At 42.9% G+C, this 21,492-nt stretch overlaps 1 protein-coding gene and 1 long non-coding RNA gene across 2 annotated transcripts in view; one reads left to right on the top strand and one right to left on the bottom strand.

The window, feature by feature from the left end:
* The window catches only part of LOC140717170 (uncharacterized), a 31,809-nt gene extending 10,962 nt beyond the window's left edge, over positions 1-20,847 (top strand). Inside the window, exons 2-4 of the long non-coding RNA XR_012096474.1 lie at positions 11,469-11,577; positions 12,181-12,347; positions 20,745-20,847. This is a non-coding gene — a long non-coding RNA (uncharacterized lncRNA). The remainder of the gene's footprint in view (positions 1-11,468; positions 11,578-12,180; positions 12,348-20,744) is intronic.
* Positions 1-21,492, bottom strand: part of LOC140717169 (peptidase inhibitor 16-like) — a 45,905-nt gene that overhangs the window by 10,278 nt on the left and 14,135 nt on the right. The window contains exons 5-7 of the mRNA XM_073030459.1: positions 16,995-17,015; positions 12,414-12,483; positions 10,710-10,733 (exon numbers count right to left, since the gene is read on the bottom strand). Of these exons, the coding sequence (XP_072886560.1) occupies positions 10,727-10,733; positions 12,414-12,483; positions 16,995-17,015 (98 nt within the window). The 3' untranslated portion in view covers positions 10,710-10,726. The remainder of the gene's footprint in view (positions 1-10,709; positions 10,734-12,413; positions 12,484-16,994; positions 17,016-21,492) is intronic.

Below are 21,492 nucleotides of genomic sequence, written 5' to 3'. Positions count from 1 at the left end.
AGGGAAAAATTGAATAGCTTAGAAATGTGTTCCTTAGAATATAGAAGATTCAGAGGGGATTTGACAGAGGTATACTAAATTATGAGGGGTATAGAGAGGGTAAATGCAAGCAGGCTTTTTCCACTGAGGTTGAGTGGGAAAACACCCAGAGGTCATGAGTTAATGGTGAAAGGTGAGAAGCTTAAGGGGATCTTGAGGGGTAACTTCTTCACTCAGAAGGTCGTAAGAGTATGGAATGAGCTGCCAGTGCATGTGGTGCACGTGAGCTCGATTTCAACATTGAAGAGAAGTTTGGATAGGTACATGGATAGTAGGGATATAGAGGGCTATGGTGCCAGTGCAGGTTCATGGGAGTAGGCAGTTTAAATGGTTTTGGTATGGACTAGATGGGCCAAAGGGCCTGTTTCTGTGCTGTATGTCTCTATGGTTCTATGACTCTTGGTCAAAGTATAATATACTAAATTTTATATTCTTAATTCTGGAAGTGATTAGAATATTAACAGGAGTCATAGAGCTGGGTCCCATCTTCTATGTAAACTATACTGGACACAGACATTATGTTGATGTACAGTTGTAGGCCTCCATTAGTCTCAATAGACCATGGATTTGCACCTTGGAAAGGTTCCAGGGCACAAGCCTGGGCAAGGTTGTATGGAAGACTGGCAGTTGCCCATGCTGCAAGTCTCCCCTGTCCACACCACCGATGTTGTCCAAGGGAAGGGCATTAGTGATATACAAAGAAAATCATAAAATTGAAGCTTAATAGTTCGATGTTTAGATACAGGGGTTCCCAACTATTTTTATGCCGTGAGTCAATGTCATTAACCAAGGGGTCCATGGACCCGAGGTTGGGAACTTAGGATCAGAATCAGGTTTATTATCACCGGCATGTGATGTGAAATTTGTTAACTTAGCAGCAGCAGTTCAATGCAATACATAATATAGCAGAGAGAGAAAAAAATAATAAATAAAATAAAACGATAATAAATAAACAAGTAAAACAATTACATATATTGAATAGATTATTTAAAAATGTGCAAAAGCAGAAATACTGTATATTAAAAAAGTGAGGTAGTGTCCAAAGCTTCAATGTCTATTCAGCAATCGGATGGCAGAGGGGAAGAAGCTGTTCCTGAATCGCTGAGTGTGTGCCTTCAGGCTTCTGTACCTCCAACCTAATGGTAACAGTGAGAAAAGGGTGTGCCCTGGGTGCTGGAAGTCTTTATCAATGGACTCTGCCTTTCTGAGACACCGCTCCCTAAAGGTGTCCTGGGTACTTTGTAGGCTGGTACCCAAGATGGAGCTGACTAGATTTACAGCCTTCTGCAGCTTCTTTCGGTCCTGTGCAGTAGCCCCTCCATACCAGACAGTGATGCAGCCTGCCATGATGCTCTCCATGGTACAACTATGGAAGTTTTTTTCCTGGCTTAGAAGTTAAGTGGTGAGCTACAAATTTTAAAAATATATCATATAATTTTTTTAGCTGAGGGAAAGGGTAAATATTTCTTCATAATTAATATCCTTTTAATATTTCTTACAAAGCAATTGCAAGATAAGCTTCATCCTGTTTTTCAATGGATATCAAAATGTATAAAACCACTGCAATAGGTTTCACTCCCAGCCGTTTCCAACATCTCCAAGCCTGAATGCTTGAAACCACAGCAAGCCAAGCAGTTTGGAAATGCCTTACTGCTTATTTCTTGCCAAATCTCAGTGACAAAATGACTGCTTTTTGAACACAAGCACATGCAACCAATGGTATTTTAAAACTATTCACTCTAAGCTCAGTGTAAGGTCTAACAGCCATATAAGTGCGCGCAAATGACTAGTTAGAACCTACTTGCAACAGTCTTCTGCCCTAATTAAGCAGCATGGTATCCCAAATAAATGAAGGGAATACTGGCAATATTCTCAATTAGTTTTGTTCTTTAAGAGTCAGCCCAATAAGCAGCTGTCGTGATTAAGTGATGGCCCAATTAACCAGAATCCATTGTATTTACTGTATATGAACACAAATTATTATTGTTAATGCTTAGGAACTATCTTTCAAGAGTAGAATACTAGAAGTCAAAAATGAAGTTAAAAGAATGTTTCATCTGCACTGAGATTTGGTCAGATTATATCTGATTTGGATACTGAACATCAGAAAGGTATTTGAATCTTGTAAGGGATACAGTACTTCAATTAACCTGGCAGTGTGTTGTAAGGATGGTACGCATAAATCCTAAAGATATTTCCCTCAATTTCCTGAAGTTGTGGGTCAATGTAATGCAGAATGAGGAGATTTTTTAGAAAATACATTTTCACACCAAGTGCTACTGATCTCTGGAGCTCCTTCCATGAAATACTGAATATGCCGGGAATGATTGATCTTTATCAGTTAAGGGTATCATTGGTTAGGGAACAAAGACAGGGAAATGAAACTAAGCCACAGGATACCAAAGACTTAAATAAATGGTGCCACAAGCCAGAGGGGTGTACCAACTACTGGTCTTCATTTGTTTCCAAGTTTCTAAGAGACAGACTCAAATTTAGAAACAGCTTCCTCTGCTGTCGACACAATCTCAACGTGGGCTGTGCTGAAAAGCAATATTGTAATTTAAAAAAAGTCCACCCTCTATTGTTCGAACAAAAGAAAAATAAATAATATTTTCTTATAATCTCTGTTCAAGATTTGGAACACAATAAAAGGAAGAAAGAAAATTTATGCCTGTCATTAAAATTAGAACCCGTTCTTCTCAGTCGTTTCTTACATTCAGATCGCCAGGGGTAAACGATTGGCAGAGTGACACCAAGCTAAAAGCACCAGATTGTGAGAACTAAAATAGAAAGACTGAGCACTGGTTCTCGTGAATTAAGTGGACATTTAACTGGATTATTTAAAAGCCTTGACTGAATTGATATGGGGAATCTGAATCAGGATCAGGTTTAATATCACCGGAAGGGAAGAAGCTGTTTCTAAAATGTTGACTGTGTGTACCTCCTCCTTCACGGTAGCAATGAGAAATACGCATGTCCTGAGTGATGGGGGTGCTTAATGATAGATGCCACCTTTTCGAAGTGTCGCCTTTCGAAGATGACCTCGATGCTGCGGAAACTAGGGCCCACAATCGAGCTGGCAGAGTTTGCAACCTTCTGCAGCTTCCTCCGATCCTGTGGGGCAGCCCCTCCATACCAGATGGTGATCCATGGTACATCTGTGGAAACTACTTTCTTTGATGGGTGAGTTGTAACTAGGCTACGCAAGGGGTAATGTTAAAAAGCCCTTTTTCACACAACTGGTGAATCTAATGCTCTTCCTACTTCTTCCACAAAACACAAATGTTTTGCTGGGATGGGATATTGGGTGAAAGGTGAAAAGCTTAAGGGGAATATAAGGGAAAACTTCTTCATTCAGAGGGTACATTAGAGTGTGGAATGAGCTGCTAGTGCAAGAGGTGCATGCGAGCTCGATTTCAACATTTAAGTTAAGTTTGGATAGATAAGTGGGATGGTAGGATATGGAGGGCTATGGCCCTGGTACAGGTAGATGGGAGAAGGCAGAATGGCTTGGCACAGACTAGATGGGCCGAAGGGCCTGTTTCTGTGCTGTACTTTTCTATGATTCCATGAGCGTATTGCAGAGTATTGAGCCAAGGAAGGTAAAAGAATTCAAAAAGTAGTCAGCCATGACTTAATTGATTAGCTGAACCATTTCAAAAGTAACATACAAGCATATCCCTGTTCCTTCATTATGTTTGATCTAAATCTTTCAACTCCTTAGCCAACAGCAGCAATTGAAGAAGGGAACTCACCACCATTTTCCTTAATTAGGGACAGGCGTGCTATCCTTACAAGTGACACCACAATTCCAAAATGTGAATGAAAAACAGAGAAACGCTCTTTTGCTCCGTAATGAACAAGCATTATTGATTTTTCTAAGAAACAGCATGCTTTGAGGCCACTGATTTCATAGTATTGTATATCAGTCTTTAATGGTGGATAGGTTATAATGTGCTTATATTTGAAATAAGATTTATTCTTCAGAGATCACCGTATACATAAGGAAAAGAGTGAGGTATGTGGAATTATCCTGTTTAACACTGGAACTCAGTCTACTGAGCTGTAGGTTCCCATTCCTGTTACATAGAAACATAGAAAATAGGTGCAGGAGTAGGCCATTCGGCCCTTTGAGCCTGCACCACCATTCAGTATGATCATGGCTGATCATCCAACTCAGAACCCTGTACCTGCTTTCTCTCCATATCCCCTGATCCCTTTAGCCACAAGGGCCATATCTAACTTCCTCTTAAATATAGCCAATGAACCGGCCTCAACTGTTTCCTGTGGCAGAGAATTCCACAGATCCACAGATTCTGTGTGAAGAAGTTCTTCCTCATCTCGGTCCTGTTATGAATGTGCAGCAACTCTGAGGGGCCGAAGGGTACAAAGTAGCCCCCTCCTTTTTGAGAATCGCAAGATCGCTATTAATTCGGGTCTGGGACCCAGGAAATGAGAGAGAGACATGCAGAATCCACAAGGTTTGGAATGTGTCCTGGCCTCAGCGAAACAAAACCACTGATAACGGCTATAGTCTCCTGGAGACGGAATTGTGTATTGAGTTCTGTACTATTCATTGAAGCCCCTCAGGGGACGACCACAGTGGGCTGGTTGAGGGATTGCATCATCCCAACCTGATTGACATCTGAGACCCCATGAGTAAGGATAAAAGAGGGTCTGGGGAACAACCCCTTTAGACGCACCAGGAGAAACGCTAGAAATCCCGTGACAGCGTTTAATAGCGACAGCCGGTGGGGGCTCATGTGCGTCCTCCCTTGCCTGGGTTGGCGGGCTCACCACGGAAGAACTGCTTTAACTAAAGGAGAGGCCACAAGTGAAAGGCCACGACAACGAGACTCCTGACAGATCAAAATCATAAAGGTTGGAAAACCCGTAGTGGTAACTGTTCCCATTCTATTCCTATTTCTCTCTCTCTCCAACAAAGTGCAACACAGCGACAACCAAAAGACGGCAGCTTGTGGAACTGCAGTGAATTGTACATTTCCATCGGACAATTCATTATCCCCTAGACAACGATAGAGCTTATTTCTTATTGATTATTATTATACCCGCACTTTTAGTTTTAGTATTGATGACATATATTATCTGTATCTTTGCATTGATATTATTTTTGTGTATTTTTACTCATAAATACTGTTAAAAATAGTATCATCAGACTTCAATGGACCTCTCTATTTTTGCTGGTAAGTGACCCAGTTACGGGGTTTGTAACAGTCCTAAAAGGCTTCCCCTTTATCTTTAAACTGTGACCCCTCGTTCTGGACTTCCCCAACATTGGAAACAATCTTCCTGCATCTAGCCTGTCCAATCCCTTTAGAATTTTATACATTTCAATAAGATCCCCCCTCAATCTTCTAAATTCCAGTGAGTATAAGCCTAGTCGATCCAATCTTTCTTCATATGTAAGTCCTGCCATCCCAGGAATCAATCTGGTGAATCGTCTCTGTACTCCCTCTATGGCAAGAATGTCTTTCCTCAGATTAGGGGACCAAAACTGCACACAATATTCTAGGTGCGGTCTCACCAAGGCCTTGTACAAATGCAGTAGAACCTCCCTGCTCCTGTACTCAAATCCTTTTGCTATGAATGCCAACGTACCATTTGCCTTTTTCACCGCCTGCTGTACCTGCATGCCCACCTTCAATGACTGGTGTACAATGACACCCAGGTCTAGTTGCATCTCCCCTTTTCCTAATCGGCCACCGTTCAGATAATAATCTGTTTTCCTGTTCTTGCAACCAAAGTGGATAACCTCACACTTATCCACATTAAACTGCATCTGCCATGAATTTGCCCACTCACCTAACCTATCCAAGTCACCCTGCATCCTCTTAGCATCCTCCTCACAGCTAACACCGCCGCCCAGCTTCGTGTCATCCGCAAACTTGGAGATGCTGCATTTAATTCACTCGTCTAAATCATTAATATATATTGTAAACAACTGGGGTCCTAGCACTGAGCCTTGCGGTACCCCACTAGTCACTGCCTGCCATTCTGAAAAGGTCACTCCCACTCTTTGCTTCCTGTTTGCCAACCAATTCTCTATCCACATCAATACCATACCCCCAATACTGTGTGCTTTAAGTTTGCACACTAATCTCCTGTGTGGGACCTTGTCAAAAGCCTTTTGAAAATCTAAATATACCACATCCACTGGCTCTCCCCTATCCACTCTACTAGTTACATCTTCAAAAAATTCTATAAGATTCGTCAGACATGATTTTCCTTTCACAAATCCATGCTGACTTTGTCCGATGATTTCACCTCTTTCCAAATGTACTGTTATCACATCTTTGATAACCGACTCTAGCATTTTCCCCACCACCGATGTCAGACTAACCGGTCTATAATTCCCCGGTTTCTCTCTCCCTCCTTTTTTAAAAAGAGGGGTTACATTAGCAACCCTCCAATCCTCAAGAACTAATCCAGAATCTAAGGAGTTTTGAAAAATTATCACTAATGCATCCACTATTTCTTGGTCTACTTCCTTAAGCACTCTGGGATGCAGACCATCTGGCCCTAGGGATTTATCTGCCTTTAATCCCTTCAATTTACCTAACACTACTTCCCTACTAACATGTATTTCCCTCAGTTCCTCCATCTCACTAGACCCTCGGTCCCTTACTATTTCTGGAAGATTATTTATGTCCTCCTTAATGAAGACAGAACCAAAGTAGTTATTCAATTGGTCTGCCATGTCTTTGTTCCCTATGATCAATTCACCTGTTTCTGACTGTAAAGGACCTACATTTGTCTTGACCAATCTTTTTCTTTTCACGTATCTATAAAAGCTTTTACAGTCAATTTTTATGTTCCCTGCCAGCTTTCCCTCATAATCTTTTTTCCCTTTCCTAATTAAGCCCTTTGTCCTCCTCTGCTGGTCTCTGAATTTCTCCCAGTCCTCAGGTATGCCGCTTTTTTTTGCTAATTTATATGTTTCTTCTTTGGACTTGATACTATCCCTAATTTCCCTTGTCAGCCATGGGTGCACTACCTTCCCTGGTTTATTCTTTTGCCAAACTGGGATGAACAATTGTTGTAGTTCATCCATGCAATCTTTAAATGCTTGCCATTGCATATCCACCGTCAACCCTTTAAGTATCATTTGCCAGTCTATCTTAGCTAATTCACGTCTCATACCTTCAAAGTTACCCTTCTTTAAGTTTGTTTCTGAATTAACTATGTCACTCTCCATCTTAATGAAGAATTCCACCATATTATGGTCACTTACCCAAGGGGCCTCACATGAAAGATTGCTAAATAACCCTTCCTCATTGCTCAATACCCAATCTAGAATGGCCTGCTCTCTAGTTGGTTCCTCGACATGTTGGTTCAGAAAACCATCCTGCATATATTCCAAGAAATCCTCTTCCTCAGCACCCTTACCAATTTGGTTCACCCAATCTATATGTAGATTGAAGTCACCCATTATAACTACTGTTCCTTTATTGCACGCATTTCTAATTTCCTGTTTAATGCCATCCCCAACCTCACTACTACTGTTAGGTGGCCTGTACACAACTCCCACCAGCGTTTTCTGCCCCTTAGTGTTATGCAGCTCTACCCATATCGGTTCCACATCCTCCAGGGTAATGTCCTTCCTTTCTATTGCATTAATCTCCTCTCTAACCAGCAATGCTACCCCACCTCCTTTTCTTTCCTGTCTATCCCTCCTGAATATTGAATATCCCTGGATGTTGAGCTCCCATCCTTGGTCACCCTGGAGCCATGTCTCTGTGATCCCAACTATATCATATTCATTAATAACTATCTGCACATTCAATTCATCCACCTTGTTACGATTGCTCCTCGCATTGACACACAAAGCCTTCAGGCTTGTTTTTACAACACTCTTAGCCCTTAAACAATTATGTTGAAAAGTGGCTCTTTTTGCTTTTTGCCCTGGATTTGCCTGCCTGCCACTTTTACTTTTCACCTTACTACTTTTTGATTCTACCCTCATTTTACACCCCTCTGTCTCTCTGCACTTGTTCCCATCCCCCTGCCACATTAGTTTAAAGCCTCCTGAACAGCAGTAGCCAATGCTCCCCCTAGGACATTGGTTCCAGTCCAGCCCAGGTGCAGACTGTTTATACCGATCCCACCTCCCCCAGAACTGGTTCCAATGCCCCAGAAATTTGAATCCCTCCCCCTTGCACCATTTTTGAAGCCATGTATTCGTCTGAAATATTCTCCTATTTCTACTCTGACTAGCACGTGGCACTGGTAGTAATCCAGAGATTATTACCTTTGTGGTCCTTCTTTTCAGTTTATCTCCTAACTCCCTAAATTCACCTTGTTGGACCTCATCCCGTTTTTTACCTATATCGTTGGTACCTATGTGCACCACGACCACTGGCTGATCACCCTCCCATTCCAGAATGTCCTGCAGCTGCTCAGAAACATCCTTGACCCTTGCACCAGGGAGGCAACATACCATCCTGGAGTCTCGTTTGCAGCCGCAGAAATGCCTATCTATTCCCCTTACAATCGAATCCCCTATCACTATAGCTCTCCCACTCCTTTTCCTTCCTTCCTGTGCCGCAGAGCCACCCATGGTTCAATGAATTCGGCTACTGCTGCCTTCCCCTAATGAGACATCTCCCCCAACAGTATCCAAAACAGTATATCTGTTTAGGAGGGAGATGACCGCAGGGGACTCCTGCACTACCTGCCTACTGCTACGCTGTCTAGTGGCCACCCCTTCCCTTTCTGCCTGTGTAGCCTTTACCTGCGGTGTGGCCAACTCACTGTACATGCTATTCACGACTTTCTCAGCATCGCGGATGCTCCAGTATGAATCTAATTGCAGCTCCAGACGCTCAATGCGGTCTGCCAGAAGCTGCAGTTGGACACACTTCCTGCACACATAGTCGTCAGGGACACTGGGAGTATCCCTGATTTCCCACATGCTGCAGGATGAACAAACCACGGGGCCGATCTCAGCTGCCATGACCTACCCAATACTTGCCTCAACTTTTGAAACTTTCTCCTTTGAAAGGAACTTACTCAGCCTTACCTCACTTGGAGTGAAACTCGTCCTCAGCCTCTTCTCGTCCAACCCTCTCGAGTCAAAGCCTCAAATCTCCACTCCTTCACTGGCCCACTCACTCACTGGCCGCTTTCCACAGCGGCCAGTGAGTTCCTACATATCAGAGTTCCACACTGTTCCTACATATCGATCCATAGCTTCCTCCTTTGCCACGATGAGGCCATTTTCAGGGTAGAGGAGTCTGGGTAGCCTCCAACCTGATAGCTTGAACACCGATTTCTCCTTCTGGTAACTTTTGTTTTCCTTCTTCCTCCCCCTTATTGCCTGACACGAGCCTCTTACCCTTCTCCTCAGCTGCCCGTCACCTCCCCCCTACTGTCACTCCATCTTCCCTTTCCCCCACAGTCCACTCTTCTCCCCTATCAGACTCCTTTCTCTTCAGCCCTTTACTTTTCCTACTTGGCTTCACCTATCACCCTCTAGCTGTCCTCCTTCCACTCCCCCCAAAACTTCTGGTGTCTTCCCCCTTCCTTTCCAGTCCTGAAGAAGGGTCTTGGCTGAAACACTGTCTGCTTATTAATTCCCGTAGATGCTGCCTCACCAGCTGAGTTTTTTATCACATTGAGTTTTTCTAAGTTGTTTGAAGTAAGTGGAATTTACCTTCTGCATGATTTGGATAGAGATCTTCAACTCATTACAATGCAAGTAGAACTAAACAAAGTCTGGCTGCTGAGGTTTTATAAAATATGATCTTCTCACAGTAGCTCAACGCAGTTTAGATCCCTTACCCCTATCTTGAGTATCTAACAAAACTTCAACTCAGCTGTTTCCAAGGCGGTTGCTTATTATGGGGAGGAGATAGTGAAATCAATTATGCAAAAAATGATTATAAAATATATAAAAAGGCAATAATAGAATCATTTGCCAGTATCTATGCTTTCAGTGTTGGAGATGGAACACCCTTCAGACTTGCAGAAAATGAAAAATGGGCATGCACCTATGCTTTTCCTCTGCTTAATCTTAATGGACAGAATATCAATGATGAAGCCTATTCTTCATTGTACTATCACAGGTCTCTTAGTGAGATAGTTCAAAGAGCCATCTGGGCCACTTACATGTAGAAATATAAATTTGTACATACATGACAGCACATTTCCAAAACTTACAGAGGTTGACGGATTTTTGATTGGTCAGGGCATGAAGGGTTATGGGGAGAAGGCAAGAGATTGGGGCTGAGAGGGAAAATGGATCAGCCATGATGAAATGGTGCAGCAGACGCAATGCACCAAATGGCCTAATTTTGCTCCTGTGTCTTATGACCTTATTATGGCAAAATCCATCAGGTGCATGAATAGTAATGGATTGAATATGCACACATCTTATTAAGAAGAATGAGTGGAAACAGTGTGCTGCTTCATCAACACAAACCTTTCATCAATTCTCATAAAGAGACAGAAGAACCTGGCAACCTTTTATGCCATTGACTTTAAGGTTTCCATTTCTTTTTCTGCCTTGTTAACGTTTCACTGATCTTTTTTTTCTCAAGAAAAAGAGAAATAAGAAGACATTTTCATGCCTAATAAAGGCATCGGTTTCATATTCACTATAAATATTCTATAATGTAGGAATAAAATGCTTCAAAATGCTGAGTTCTTACCTGGGGTTTGTGGCAATTCAGTACCTGTTGTAAAGTAGGAAGAAGGCAGCCTTGTAAATAGTTCAGAGTTTATTGTGTAAAATTAATCATGGTATCGTGTACAGTATACGGTTATCCACAATTCTGGGACAGGTGGCAATTATGTTCCTTTGGAGCTAGAAGTTCGTTGCAAGGCTAAATAAATAGCAGATTCCACAGTGGCTAGCGTCTGCTATCATTCAAAAAGCACAATTCGCCAGGATCCTTCCATCAAGATAGAGTTAAAGAGATGCCATGCAACCTACTTTCAATCTATGGGGGAGCGCTCTGCCAGATTTACAAAAAAATCATTCATTCTTGTCCTGCAGAAGCACATTCTGCGTTAGTTGTGATAAGAATTTGGACTAAATGTGAGGGTCACGTATGAGGTTTTGTCTCTCAGACCTCACTTTGCATCACATTTATGGAGGAGGAAGAACAATAGGCTATAGTGGAAACTAGACAGATCAGCAGAGAAATTTGATAGCACTGTAATTCAAGTCTAATCCATCCTTGAAACTGTTCATGCTGTTGCATTTCTGAGTCCTTCTCCAGAACTCCAGAACACTGTGTTTTAGTCTTTAAATTACCATTTTTCATTAACAAGGGTCTGTACATCTAGTACTGAAATTTACGGCATGGAAGGAGGCTATTCTTTTCATTGGGTTCATGTTCTCTTTTCACAGATGCCGACTGACCCATTAAATGTTCCCAGCATTTTCTGTTTTTTTTAAAACTTAGATTTCCAGCATCTACAGTGTTTTACATTACCACTTGAAAATCGGGAGTCTGCCTGCTGCACTGTGAGCAGTATTGTGCCCCGTTTCTGGGAAAGGACGCACTGGCATTGGTGAGAGTATGGCGGAAGCTTACGACTGTGATCCCGGGAATGGAAGGGTGAACTCAGGAGGGGCATTCGATGGCTCTGGGCCTGTACTCACAGGAGCTTAGAAGAATGAGGGAAGGGATCTCATTGAAACCTACAAAATACTGGAAGTCCCAGAAAGAGTGGACGTGAAGAGGATGTTTCCAATGGTGAGACCAGAGAGAACAGCCAGAGAATAGGATTCCATTTAGAACAGAGATAAGAAGGATTTTTTTTAGCCAGAGGGTGGTGAAGCTGTGTAATTCTTTGCCACAGATGGATGTGGAGGCCAAGTCTTTGAGCACATTTAAGGTAGAAGTTGATGATTTCTTGATGAGAAAGCATAGTAAGTATCTAGTAAATGATCCTAGGGCACTCCATATTTATGCACCACATTCAAAATATTCAAAAGTATTGTGGTGTGAGTGTTCTGGGGCATTTGCACATAAATTCACAAAACATAATAAATATTCTTAGAAATGAAGTAAGAGATTGCCCCTTGTGAGGAGCCATTGGCATAAAATTACGCTGGAGAATCTCATGCATTATATGAGAGAATAATTTTTTTTACCCGGTCTTTTTTTTCAGGCACAGTCTAGTGAAGGGAAGGAAGAGAGCCTCCAAAGGAAAAAAAAACAGTGATCACCAGAAAAGCCTTCGGCCCTCCTTTATATTCAGAACAAATTATGAACGTTGGCTACATCCCCATAAACAAGCGGCCTGACTTTATCTTGCCCATGTGTAGGCTTTAGCTGGTAAGCAATAACGAGAAAGAGTTTTGAAGCAGAATAGCCTTGGGAAAGAGGAACGGCATTTCTTACCTCCTACATGCTGAGTAGAGGCTGTAAAGGAAACATAGAGCTACCTTCAACTTGAAGTCAAATCTGCAGGCTAAAATTAAAGAGCAAAATTAAACATCTAGTGTAATTAACGTGACAAAATCATAAATACTAAACAAACTAGTTCCAGAATAAAATGGTTGTTCCTTTCTGTGCCTTGTGGTGCGCAGGGCAGCAACCTTGCCTTTCCTTTAGCATTTTTGTCTGTATTTTACGAGGCAGAGTTGCTAGCTCAATGCTCAACCCAGCACGGATGGACAGCGTGCCGGGAACCAGCCAAATTCGAACCTGGGGCCACTCACCTCGACTCTAGTGCAGACGCCACTACACCAGCCATCTAATGATTAGGACTAATGAACGTTAATCAAAATTTAGATAGAAGTTCTCATTTACTTTTTTAGACAAACATGCACATCCACAATTGGGGTGCTCAATGAAGAATTATATTATTCGTCATCCAGCTTGTCCATCTTTAGAAAGTTATGTTGTATGTACTATATTATTTTCTTAGAATTTTGTACTAGTTACTGATTTAAGATACAGACACATGTAGTGATGTGGGGCAGTGTAGAAGCCTTCATCAAAATCTCGACACTGAGAATGTCTGACTAAGCCCCAGATTACACAGAGAGCAAAACTATCCCAGGGACTTAGCAGAATAACTGGAAATTTAATGTGTTGTGGAATTTAATCTGGGATGAGGCAAGGAGAGTGCTGTAGTGACAGGGGACTCCAATATTAGAGGAGCAGACAGGAGATTATACGGACATGAAAGAGACACCCAGGTGGTGTGTTTCCTCACAGATGACAGGGTCAGGAATGTCTCTGATCATATCCCTAGCATTGACATACAGTACTGTGCAAAACTGTGTTGGACACATGTACGCTAATACAGTAGCTAGGGTGCCTAAGACTTTTGCAAGGTACTGTAGTAATTTAATGTATTGCACTGTACTGCTTCCGCAAATAAAAACAAATTTTATGACATGTGAGTAAACCTGACTGTAATATGGGTCTCCATTGTGGACTGAAAGTGGGAAGAGGGTAGGGAGAGGGGAATCATGGTTGGGAAAAGGAAAAGGGAAAAGGGAGGGAGTGGAAGGCACACCAGAGAGACATTCTGTAGTGATCAATAAACCAATTGTTTGGATTTATATGACCTTGTCTGGTGTCTCGGGGCTGGGTGTGTCTGCACCTGCGCCACCCTCCACCCCGGCACCCCTCTGACGCCTTTCTTGCACCACTCCACCCTTGACATTCCCAACATCCTTTGCTCCCACCTGATTTATAAATTTACGTTGGCATATACAGTACTGCGCAAAAATATCAGGCAAAAATAATGTGTATGTGCGTGTCCCGAAGACTTTGCAGAGTACTGTGGGTAGGAAAGGAGGTGAGGTCCTGAAGAGGGAATACAGGGAGTTCAGTACATCTGGATTGCTGCATGTGCTACTCACCAATGAGGGTAACGATAGGATAATTTGGCCAATGAATGCATGGCTAAGGAATTGGCGCAGGTGACAGGGGTTCCTATTTCTGGATCATCGGGATCTCTTCTGGTGAAAGTATGACTTGTACAAAAAGGAACCAAGGGAGATCAATATTCTTGTGTGCAGGCTTGCTAGAGCTGTTGGGTAGGGTTTAGACCATAAGACTACAAGACATGACAGCAGAATTAGGCCACTCAGCCCATCGGGTCTGCTCCACCATTCCATCATGGCTGATCCCAGATCTCACTCAACCCCATATATCTGCCTTCTTGCCATATCCTTTGAAGCCCTGACCAATCACGAAATGGTCAACTTATCCCTTAACTATATACACGGACTTGGCCTCTGCTGCAACCTGTGGCAGAGCATTCCACAGATTTACTACTCTCTTGCTAAAAAAAAAATTCCTCCTTACCTCTGTTCTAAAGGACCAGCCTTCAATTTTGAGGCTGTGCCCTCTAGTTCTGGATACCCTCACCTTAGGAAACATCCTCTCCACATCCAGCCTATCAAGTCCTTTCAACATTTGGTAGGTTTCAGTGAGATCCCCCCACGTTCTTCTAAATTCCAGTGAGTACAGGCCCAAAGCTGCCAAATGCACCTCAACTGTTAACCCCTTCCTTCCCAGCATCATCCTCATGAACCTCCTCTGGACTCTCTCCAATGACTCCTTTCTGAGATATGGGGCCCAAAACTATTGACAATATTTTAAGTGTGGTCTGATTAGTGTCTTATAAAAGGTCAGCATTACCTCCTTGCTTTTACATTCTATTCCCCTTGAAATAAATGCCAACATTGCATTTGCCTTCTTTACCACAGACTCAACCTGTAAATGAACCTTCTGGGAGTCTTGCATGAGTCCCAAGTCCCTCTGCACCTCTAATGTTTGAGCCTTCTCCCCATTTAGATAAGAGTCCGCACTATTGTTCCTTTTACCCAAATGCATTATCATACTTGCACTTTCAGAAGGTCTTTGACAAGATACCACACATGAACAAAATTATAGCCCATCATACTACTGTAACGATACTAGCATGTTAAGAAAATTGGCTAACTGGCAGGAGGCAAAAAGCGGTAATAAAGGGAGCCTTATCAAGTTGACTACCAGTGTCTAGTGGTGCTTCTCAGAGGCTGGTGATGGGACCGCTTCTTTTCATGTTTCTGTATATGATTTGGATGATGGCATTTACGGTTTTGTGGTCAAGTTTGTGAACGATTCAAAAATAGATTGAAGGGCAGGTGGTGTTCAGGAAGCAGGGAGCCTGCAGAAGAACTTAGACAGATTGGGAGAATTGGTAAAAAGAAGTGGCATATGGAATACAATGATGGGAAGTGTATGGCCATGCAGTCTGGTAGAAGGAATAAAGGCATAGACCATTTTCTAAATGGGGAGAACATTCAGAAATCAGGTTGTTTGGGATCCCTCATGCAGGATACTGTGAAGGTTAACTTGCAGGTCAAGTCAGTGGTAAGGAAGGCAAATGCAATGTTAACATTCATTTTGTGAGAACTAGAATGTAAAAGCAAGGAATGTGATACCAAGGCTTTATAGAGCATTGGTCAGACCACACTTTGAATATTGTGACCAGTTTGGGCCCCTTGTCTAAGAAAGGATGTGCTGGCATTGAAGAAGGTCCAGAAAAGGCTCATGAGAATGATCCTGGGAACGATAGGGTTAATGTACGAGGGGAATTTGATAGTTCTGGTCCTGTACTCGCTGGAGTTTAGAGGAATGAGGAAGGATCTCCTTAAAACCTATTGAATACTGAAAGGCCTGGATAGAGTGGATGTGGAAAGGATGTTTCCTATAGTGGGACAGTCTAGGACCAGAGGACACAGATAGAGTGGATGTGGAAAGGATGTTTCCTATAGTGGGGCAGTCTAGGACCACAGGGCACAGATAGAGTGGATGTGGAAAGGATGTTTCCTATAGTGGGGGGAGTCTAGGACCAGAGGACACATTTAGAGTGGATGTGGAAAGGATGTTTCCTATAGTGGGGCAGTCTAGGACCACAGGGCACAGATAGAGTGGATGTGGAAAGGATGTTTCCTATAGCGGGGCAGGCTAGGACCAGAGGACACAGATAGAGTGGATGTGGAAAGGATGTTTCCTATAGTGGGGCAGTCTAGGACCACAGGGCACAGATAGAGTGGATGTGGAAAGGATGTTTCCTATAGTGGGGCAGGCTAGGACCAGAAGACACAGATAGAGTGGATGTGGAAAGGATGTTTCCTATAGCGGGGCAGGCTAGGACCAGAGGACACAGATAGAGTGGATGTGGAGAGGATGTTTCCTATAGTGGGGCAGGCTAGGACCAGAGGGAACTGCCCTTTTATAACAGAGATGAGTAATAGTTTATTCAGCCAGAGAGTGGTGAATCTGTGGAATTCATTGCCACAGATGGCTATGGAGGCTGAGGCACTGAGTATATTTAAAATGGAGGTCGACAGGTTCTTCATTAGTAAGGGCGTTGAGTGTCAAAGGCTATGGGGAGAAAGCAGAAGAATGAGATTGAGAAAGATATTAAATCAGCCATCATGAAATATTGGAGCAGCATCGATAGGCTGAGTGGCTTAATTCTGCTCCTATGTCTTATGGTTTTATAGTCTTATAATCCAGAAAAGAAATAATTGCCACTATTGTCAGTCCACTTGTCAGTCTCAAGACAGTCTTTAAGCGGTTCGGTGTTGAATCCAACTGGCAAGATTTGCGCGTATTATGAGCTGGATTAATCCCATAGGTACCGTGTGCCCAGATCTTTATCCACCAATGAGTACCTCCCATCATCCCACAATCTAAAGGTATCACTTGTTTTCAAAAAGGAAGCCATTTTGTAGTGTGGGCCTGTAGAATTTTTACCCACTATCATTAATTCAGCCAATCAAAACAATAATAATAATTTCAAATCCTTGTATCGCAAGAAATATAGTTCCCACGTTCATCCTTCCCCACAGTATTGAAGCACTGTGATACAATGCAAACCCATCCCATCCATCTCATTTCAAAGCTGTTTCCAAACCAGTAACGTTATTACAAGGTAATTAGCATCTGCAGTTAAGCATTGTTTCTTACCAGCTGTGCCTGCCTTGGAAGCTGCAAAGTAATCAAAAAGCAAACTTCAGTGCTAAAGAATAACAGTTATAGTAACTATATAAATTGTCCAAGAGCTGGGAAGAATATTGACCAGACTTCAGATCTATAACTGCAGTGTGATTTCAAATTAGTATTGTAATAGAAACAATTAACCCTTCTTTCCATCCTTCTGATCCTTTTCCCCCCCCAGCTTTGGTTCAGAAGTTTCAGATTTGACTTTTCCAGGATCAGATCAGGTTTCTGCATCATTCTCTGCCCCTGGGGTCCATGAAAATGTGTGAGGTTTGTAAACTGAAGGCTGAGTCTCCCCCTTCAGTACCCTACTGGTTAAAATTATCCCAGTGCTTCAGATCAAAGCGAATGGGTGCGGTCAGCACAGTAGATTCAAGATTCAAGATTGCTTAATGTTATTTCCAGTACACAAGTATTAAGAGGACAAAATAATTGTTACTCTGGATGGCTGCAGCACAAAAAATAAGATTAACTATACAATAATGATAATAACACAATAAATATCAATACATATGATAGCTTATATACATAGATTGACTGTGTGCCATAAAGTGACACTAGGCACAGGAGTATCTGTACATAAGGTGACACTGACAGGAAATGACAAAGTAGTGGTGGTTGGGTGTGTGCAGTGGTGGGTTAGTGGGTGGCGGTGTTGATCAGCCTTACTACTTGGTGGAAGTAACTGTTTTTGAGCCTGGTGGTCCTGGCTACGTAGCCTCTTCTCTGATGGGACTGGGACAAACAGCTCTCGAGTAGGGTGGTTGGAATCCTTTGTGATGTTACTGTATATATGTCCTTGATGGAGGGTAGGCTGGTACCGGTGATGCTTTGTGCAGTATTGCCTACTCGTTGTGGAGCCTTCCTGCTCGCCGCGTTCGTCCCGTGCATTGATGCAGTTTGTTAGGATGCCCTCTACTGAGCAACGGCAGGAGGACGTGAGTATAGTTGTCTTCACTCCAGCTCTCTTCACCTCCTCAGCGAGACCAGTGTAGCAATAATGATGAGGCAGTGAAGGCAGAATCAAACTGGCTGAAGTGTGGCCTCTGTGATATTGGGGGCGCCATAACAAAGCTAACTGGATGGTTCACTTTGTACTTTCACTGGGATGTGGTACTGAATGTTTCTGTACGGTAACGGACCTTTCCAGCCTAACGAGGCCTTACACCCTTGTGACCAATCCATACATTCTTGAAACGTGGGAGGAAACCCACGTGGTCACAGGCAGAATGTACAAACTCCTCACAGACGACTGCAGAATTGAAGCCGGGTTGCTGGCATTGTAATTAAACATTATGCTACCAGGCCTCCCATTCTCCTAACCCTCAATTATTGAGAATGGGAGTGTTCTCGGTCTCTTCTCAATTTAACTGTCTAATTAGGACACGATCACTTCTGATCCATGAGCTGTGAGATCAGAATCAGAATCAGGATTATTATTACTAATGTATACAGTGAAATGTGTTGATTTGTGGCAGCAGTACAGTGCGATGTGTAAAACATGACCATATGTTAAACTGAGAAATATTTAAAAGTAACTAAGTAGTGCAAAAGAGAGCAAAAAGTGAGGTGGTCTTCACAGCTTCATGGACTGTTCAGAAACCTGATGGCCTATGTGTGTGTCTTCAGGCTCCTGTACCTCTTACGGGAAAGAAATGTTCTGTCCAACTTGTACTGCTGGAAGAGACTAGTAGTAGTAGGGTGGCAGGGTGGAGATACATCTCTACCAAAGGAGGTGTAAAGCATCCCTTCACTTTGCTAGCCCGCAGGTCATCTTACTGCTAGCACAGTCAACCTCGCAAAGATGAGGTAGTAATGAGAAGAGGGCTTGTCTCAGATGCTGAAGGTCCTTAGCGGTGGAATCCATCTTCTTGAGGCGCAGCCTTTTCAAGGTGTCCTCAGTGGTGGGGAGGCTAGTGCCCATGATGGAAATGACACAACTCTGTTCATTTACATGCCGTTTTAGCTGTTTAAAATGCACGTTGTCCTGTGTTGTAACTTCACCACGCTGGGCACCTCTTTACGGTTGCTGCTGCTGTTCACGACATAACTTTTTGCAGTCCTTTCTGAGGTGAAGTTAATAGGAATAGTTTTGCCACACTGTGAGGTTACAAACTGTGGTATATATAGTTCTGCTGCTGTTGCTGGTCCACAGAGTATAACAGTAACAGAGACATGTGGCAGCAATATAAAACTTTGATTCGGCTGCACTTGCAGCATTGTGTGCAATTCTGGTCACCCCATTACCGAAAGGATGTGGAGGCTTTGGAAAAGGCGCAGGAGAGGTATTCCAGGATGCTGCCAGGAATAAAGGGAATAAGGAGAGGTCGGACAAAATTGAGTTTCCTCTGGAAGCTGAGGGGAGACGTGATGGAAGTTTATACAATTATGAGAGGTATGGATAAGGTAGACAGCCAGATTGTTTACCCCATAATAGAAATGTCAAATACCACAGAGCATAGCTTTCAGGTGAGAGGATGAAAACGTAAAGGAGATGTGTGAAGCAACACAGAGCATGGTGGGTGCATGGAACAGGGATGGTGGTAGAAGCAGTTAAGGCAGTGATATTCAAGGGGTTGTTAGGTAGACACAGGAACATGCAGAGAATGGAGGGATGGATATGGATCATGTACAGGCAGAAGAGATTTAGTTTAATTTAGTATTGTGTTCCATGCAGACGTCATGGGCCTAAGGGCTGGTTCCCGTGATGCGCCCTTCTATGTTCTATATACTGCTTTCAATGTAACATGGCAGTGGTTTAAACTGAGAAGAAAGAGCCTTAAAGGGGATTTGAGGAAAAAGTTTTAGTTTTAAGCACACAGGGCAGTTGATATCTGGTATTTGCTACCAGATGGGTGGTAGAGTCACATACAGTCATTACATTTAAGATACCTCTAGTCAGGCACTTAAGTAAGCAAGACACTGGCTATATAGGCTTTACATTAGATGTAGTTGGGGAAAAAAGGTTGGAATCGAAACAATGGTCTTTAAGGCCTGATTCTATTCGGTACAACTCTATGAAGGATTTAACATGGGAGAATAATGATTCCTCTGCGGAGCAAGGGCTATAGGTGCTAACCATGAGGTTGGTTTCCATGGGAATGTTTGATCTGGTGCCATTATGCTTTCAAGGAGTCCGGAGTCAATGTTGAGATTCCAATATTCATTCATTCATTATGTGCCATGTTGTGTGACGCAGATGCTCATGATCATTCCTTGCAATTTTTTCTATGAGGTGGTTCGCCATTGCCCCCTTCTGGGTAGTGTCTTTAAAAGCTGGGTGACCCCAGTGACTATCAGTACTCCAAAGATCATCTGCCTGGCATTACTGGTCACATAACCAGTGATGAGCACCAGCTGCTCATATGACCATCCACCACCGGCTCCCATAGCTTAACGTGACCCTGATCAGGGTCTAAGCAGGTGCTACACCCTGCCCAAGGATGGCCTGCAGGCTAGCAGGGGGAAGGGACGCCTTACACCTCCTTTTGGTAGAGATGTATCTCCACCCCACCACCCTACTGCTACTAGTCTCTTCCAGCAGTACAAATTGGACAGAACATTTTTCCCCATAAGATCTTATTCTATGATGATTTCAGTTTGGATACCTGTTCACAGATGCTTGTGAGGACAGTTTTGTGAGGTTGACTGTTCAAGCAGTATTTTGCCAGACCTGAATTTGGTATCTAGGTTGATGCCATTCATTCCCTCTTTCAGTACTGCAGTTACAGTACAAGCTGGTATAGGGTTGTCCAGCTCAGAGGGAATTTACGAGTCAATCAGTTGGTAGGCAAGTATGGAAGATGAATTTTACCCCCTTGATGGCCATCAATAAACTGGATATGTTTTTGCAATAATAAGTTTTTTTGTGTAATCATTACTAATTTCAAATTAATAATTGAATTTACAAACCATTGCTGGTAGGGCAGGATTGCTTAAATACTTCTCTGACTTATAAAGTTGTTTGCTTTTGTTTTGTAATGGCTTGTATGTCTGCTTTCTTTTGACCATTAATAATGGGCCAAAGTTCAGGCTGGCTATCTGTAACAGATGGATTGGAACTGCATTTACTAGATTTATAAAATGGCTTAGCCAGAAATGGCAAGATTACCACTTCCTCTCCCTTCCATTCTCCCCCACCCTTCCACCTCCTGTGTTCTGTGTCTGTTTCTGTGCAACTGGTGGCAAAGTCCTCAAGTTGGCCACAGCATGTGGAGTAGAACAGACCAGCAAGAATATTGACACCATCTACACTGAGTACTGTAAGCTTTCCCAGGACCGTCCAGTCATCAAGCATTCTGGATCTGCTCTATCACATTCAGTATGTTCCTGCCAACAACATCGGATTGATTCCAGCACTGAGGTCACACACTATGTCCAGACTGGATGAACGCTTTCTTACTTTCCTCTGATTACTCTCAGAGGAAGAGGCTGACAAGGGAAGTCCAAGACAGCATGAAAGGGC

The sequence above is a fragment of the Hemitrygon akajei genome, chromosome 27 (genome assembly GCF_048418815.1).
Source record: "Hemitrygon akajei chromosome 27, sHemAka1.3, whole genome shotgun sequence".
In the NCBI taxonomy this organism is placed as follows: Eukaryota; Metazoa; Chordata; class Chondrichthyes; order Myliobatiformes; family Dasyatidae; genus Hemitrygon; species Hemitrygon akajei.
The sequence above is the reverse complement of the archived record's forward strand: the minus strand, read 5'-3'. Positions and strand labels throughout refer to the sequence as shown.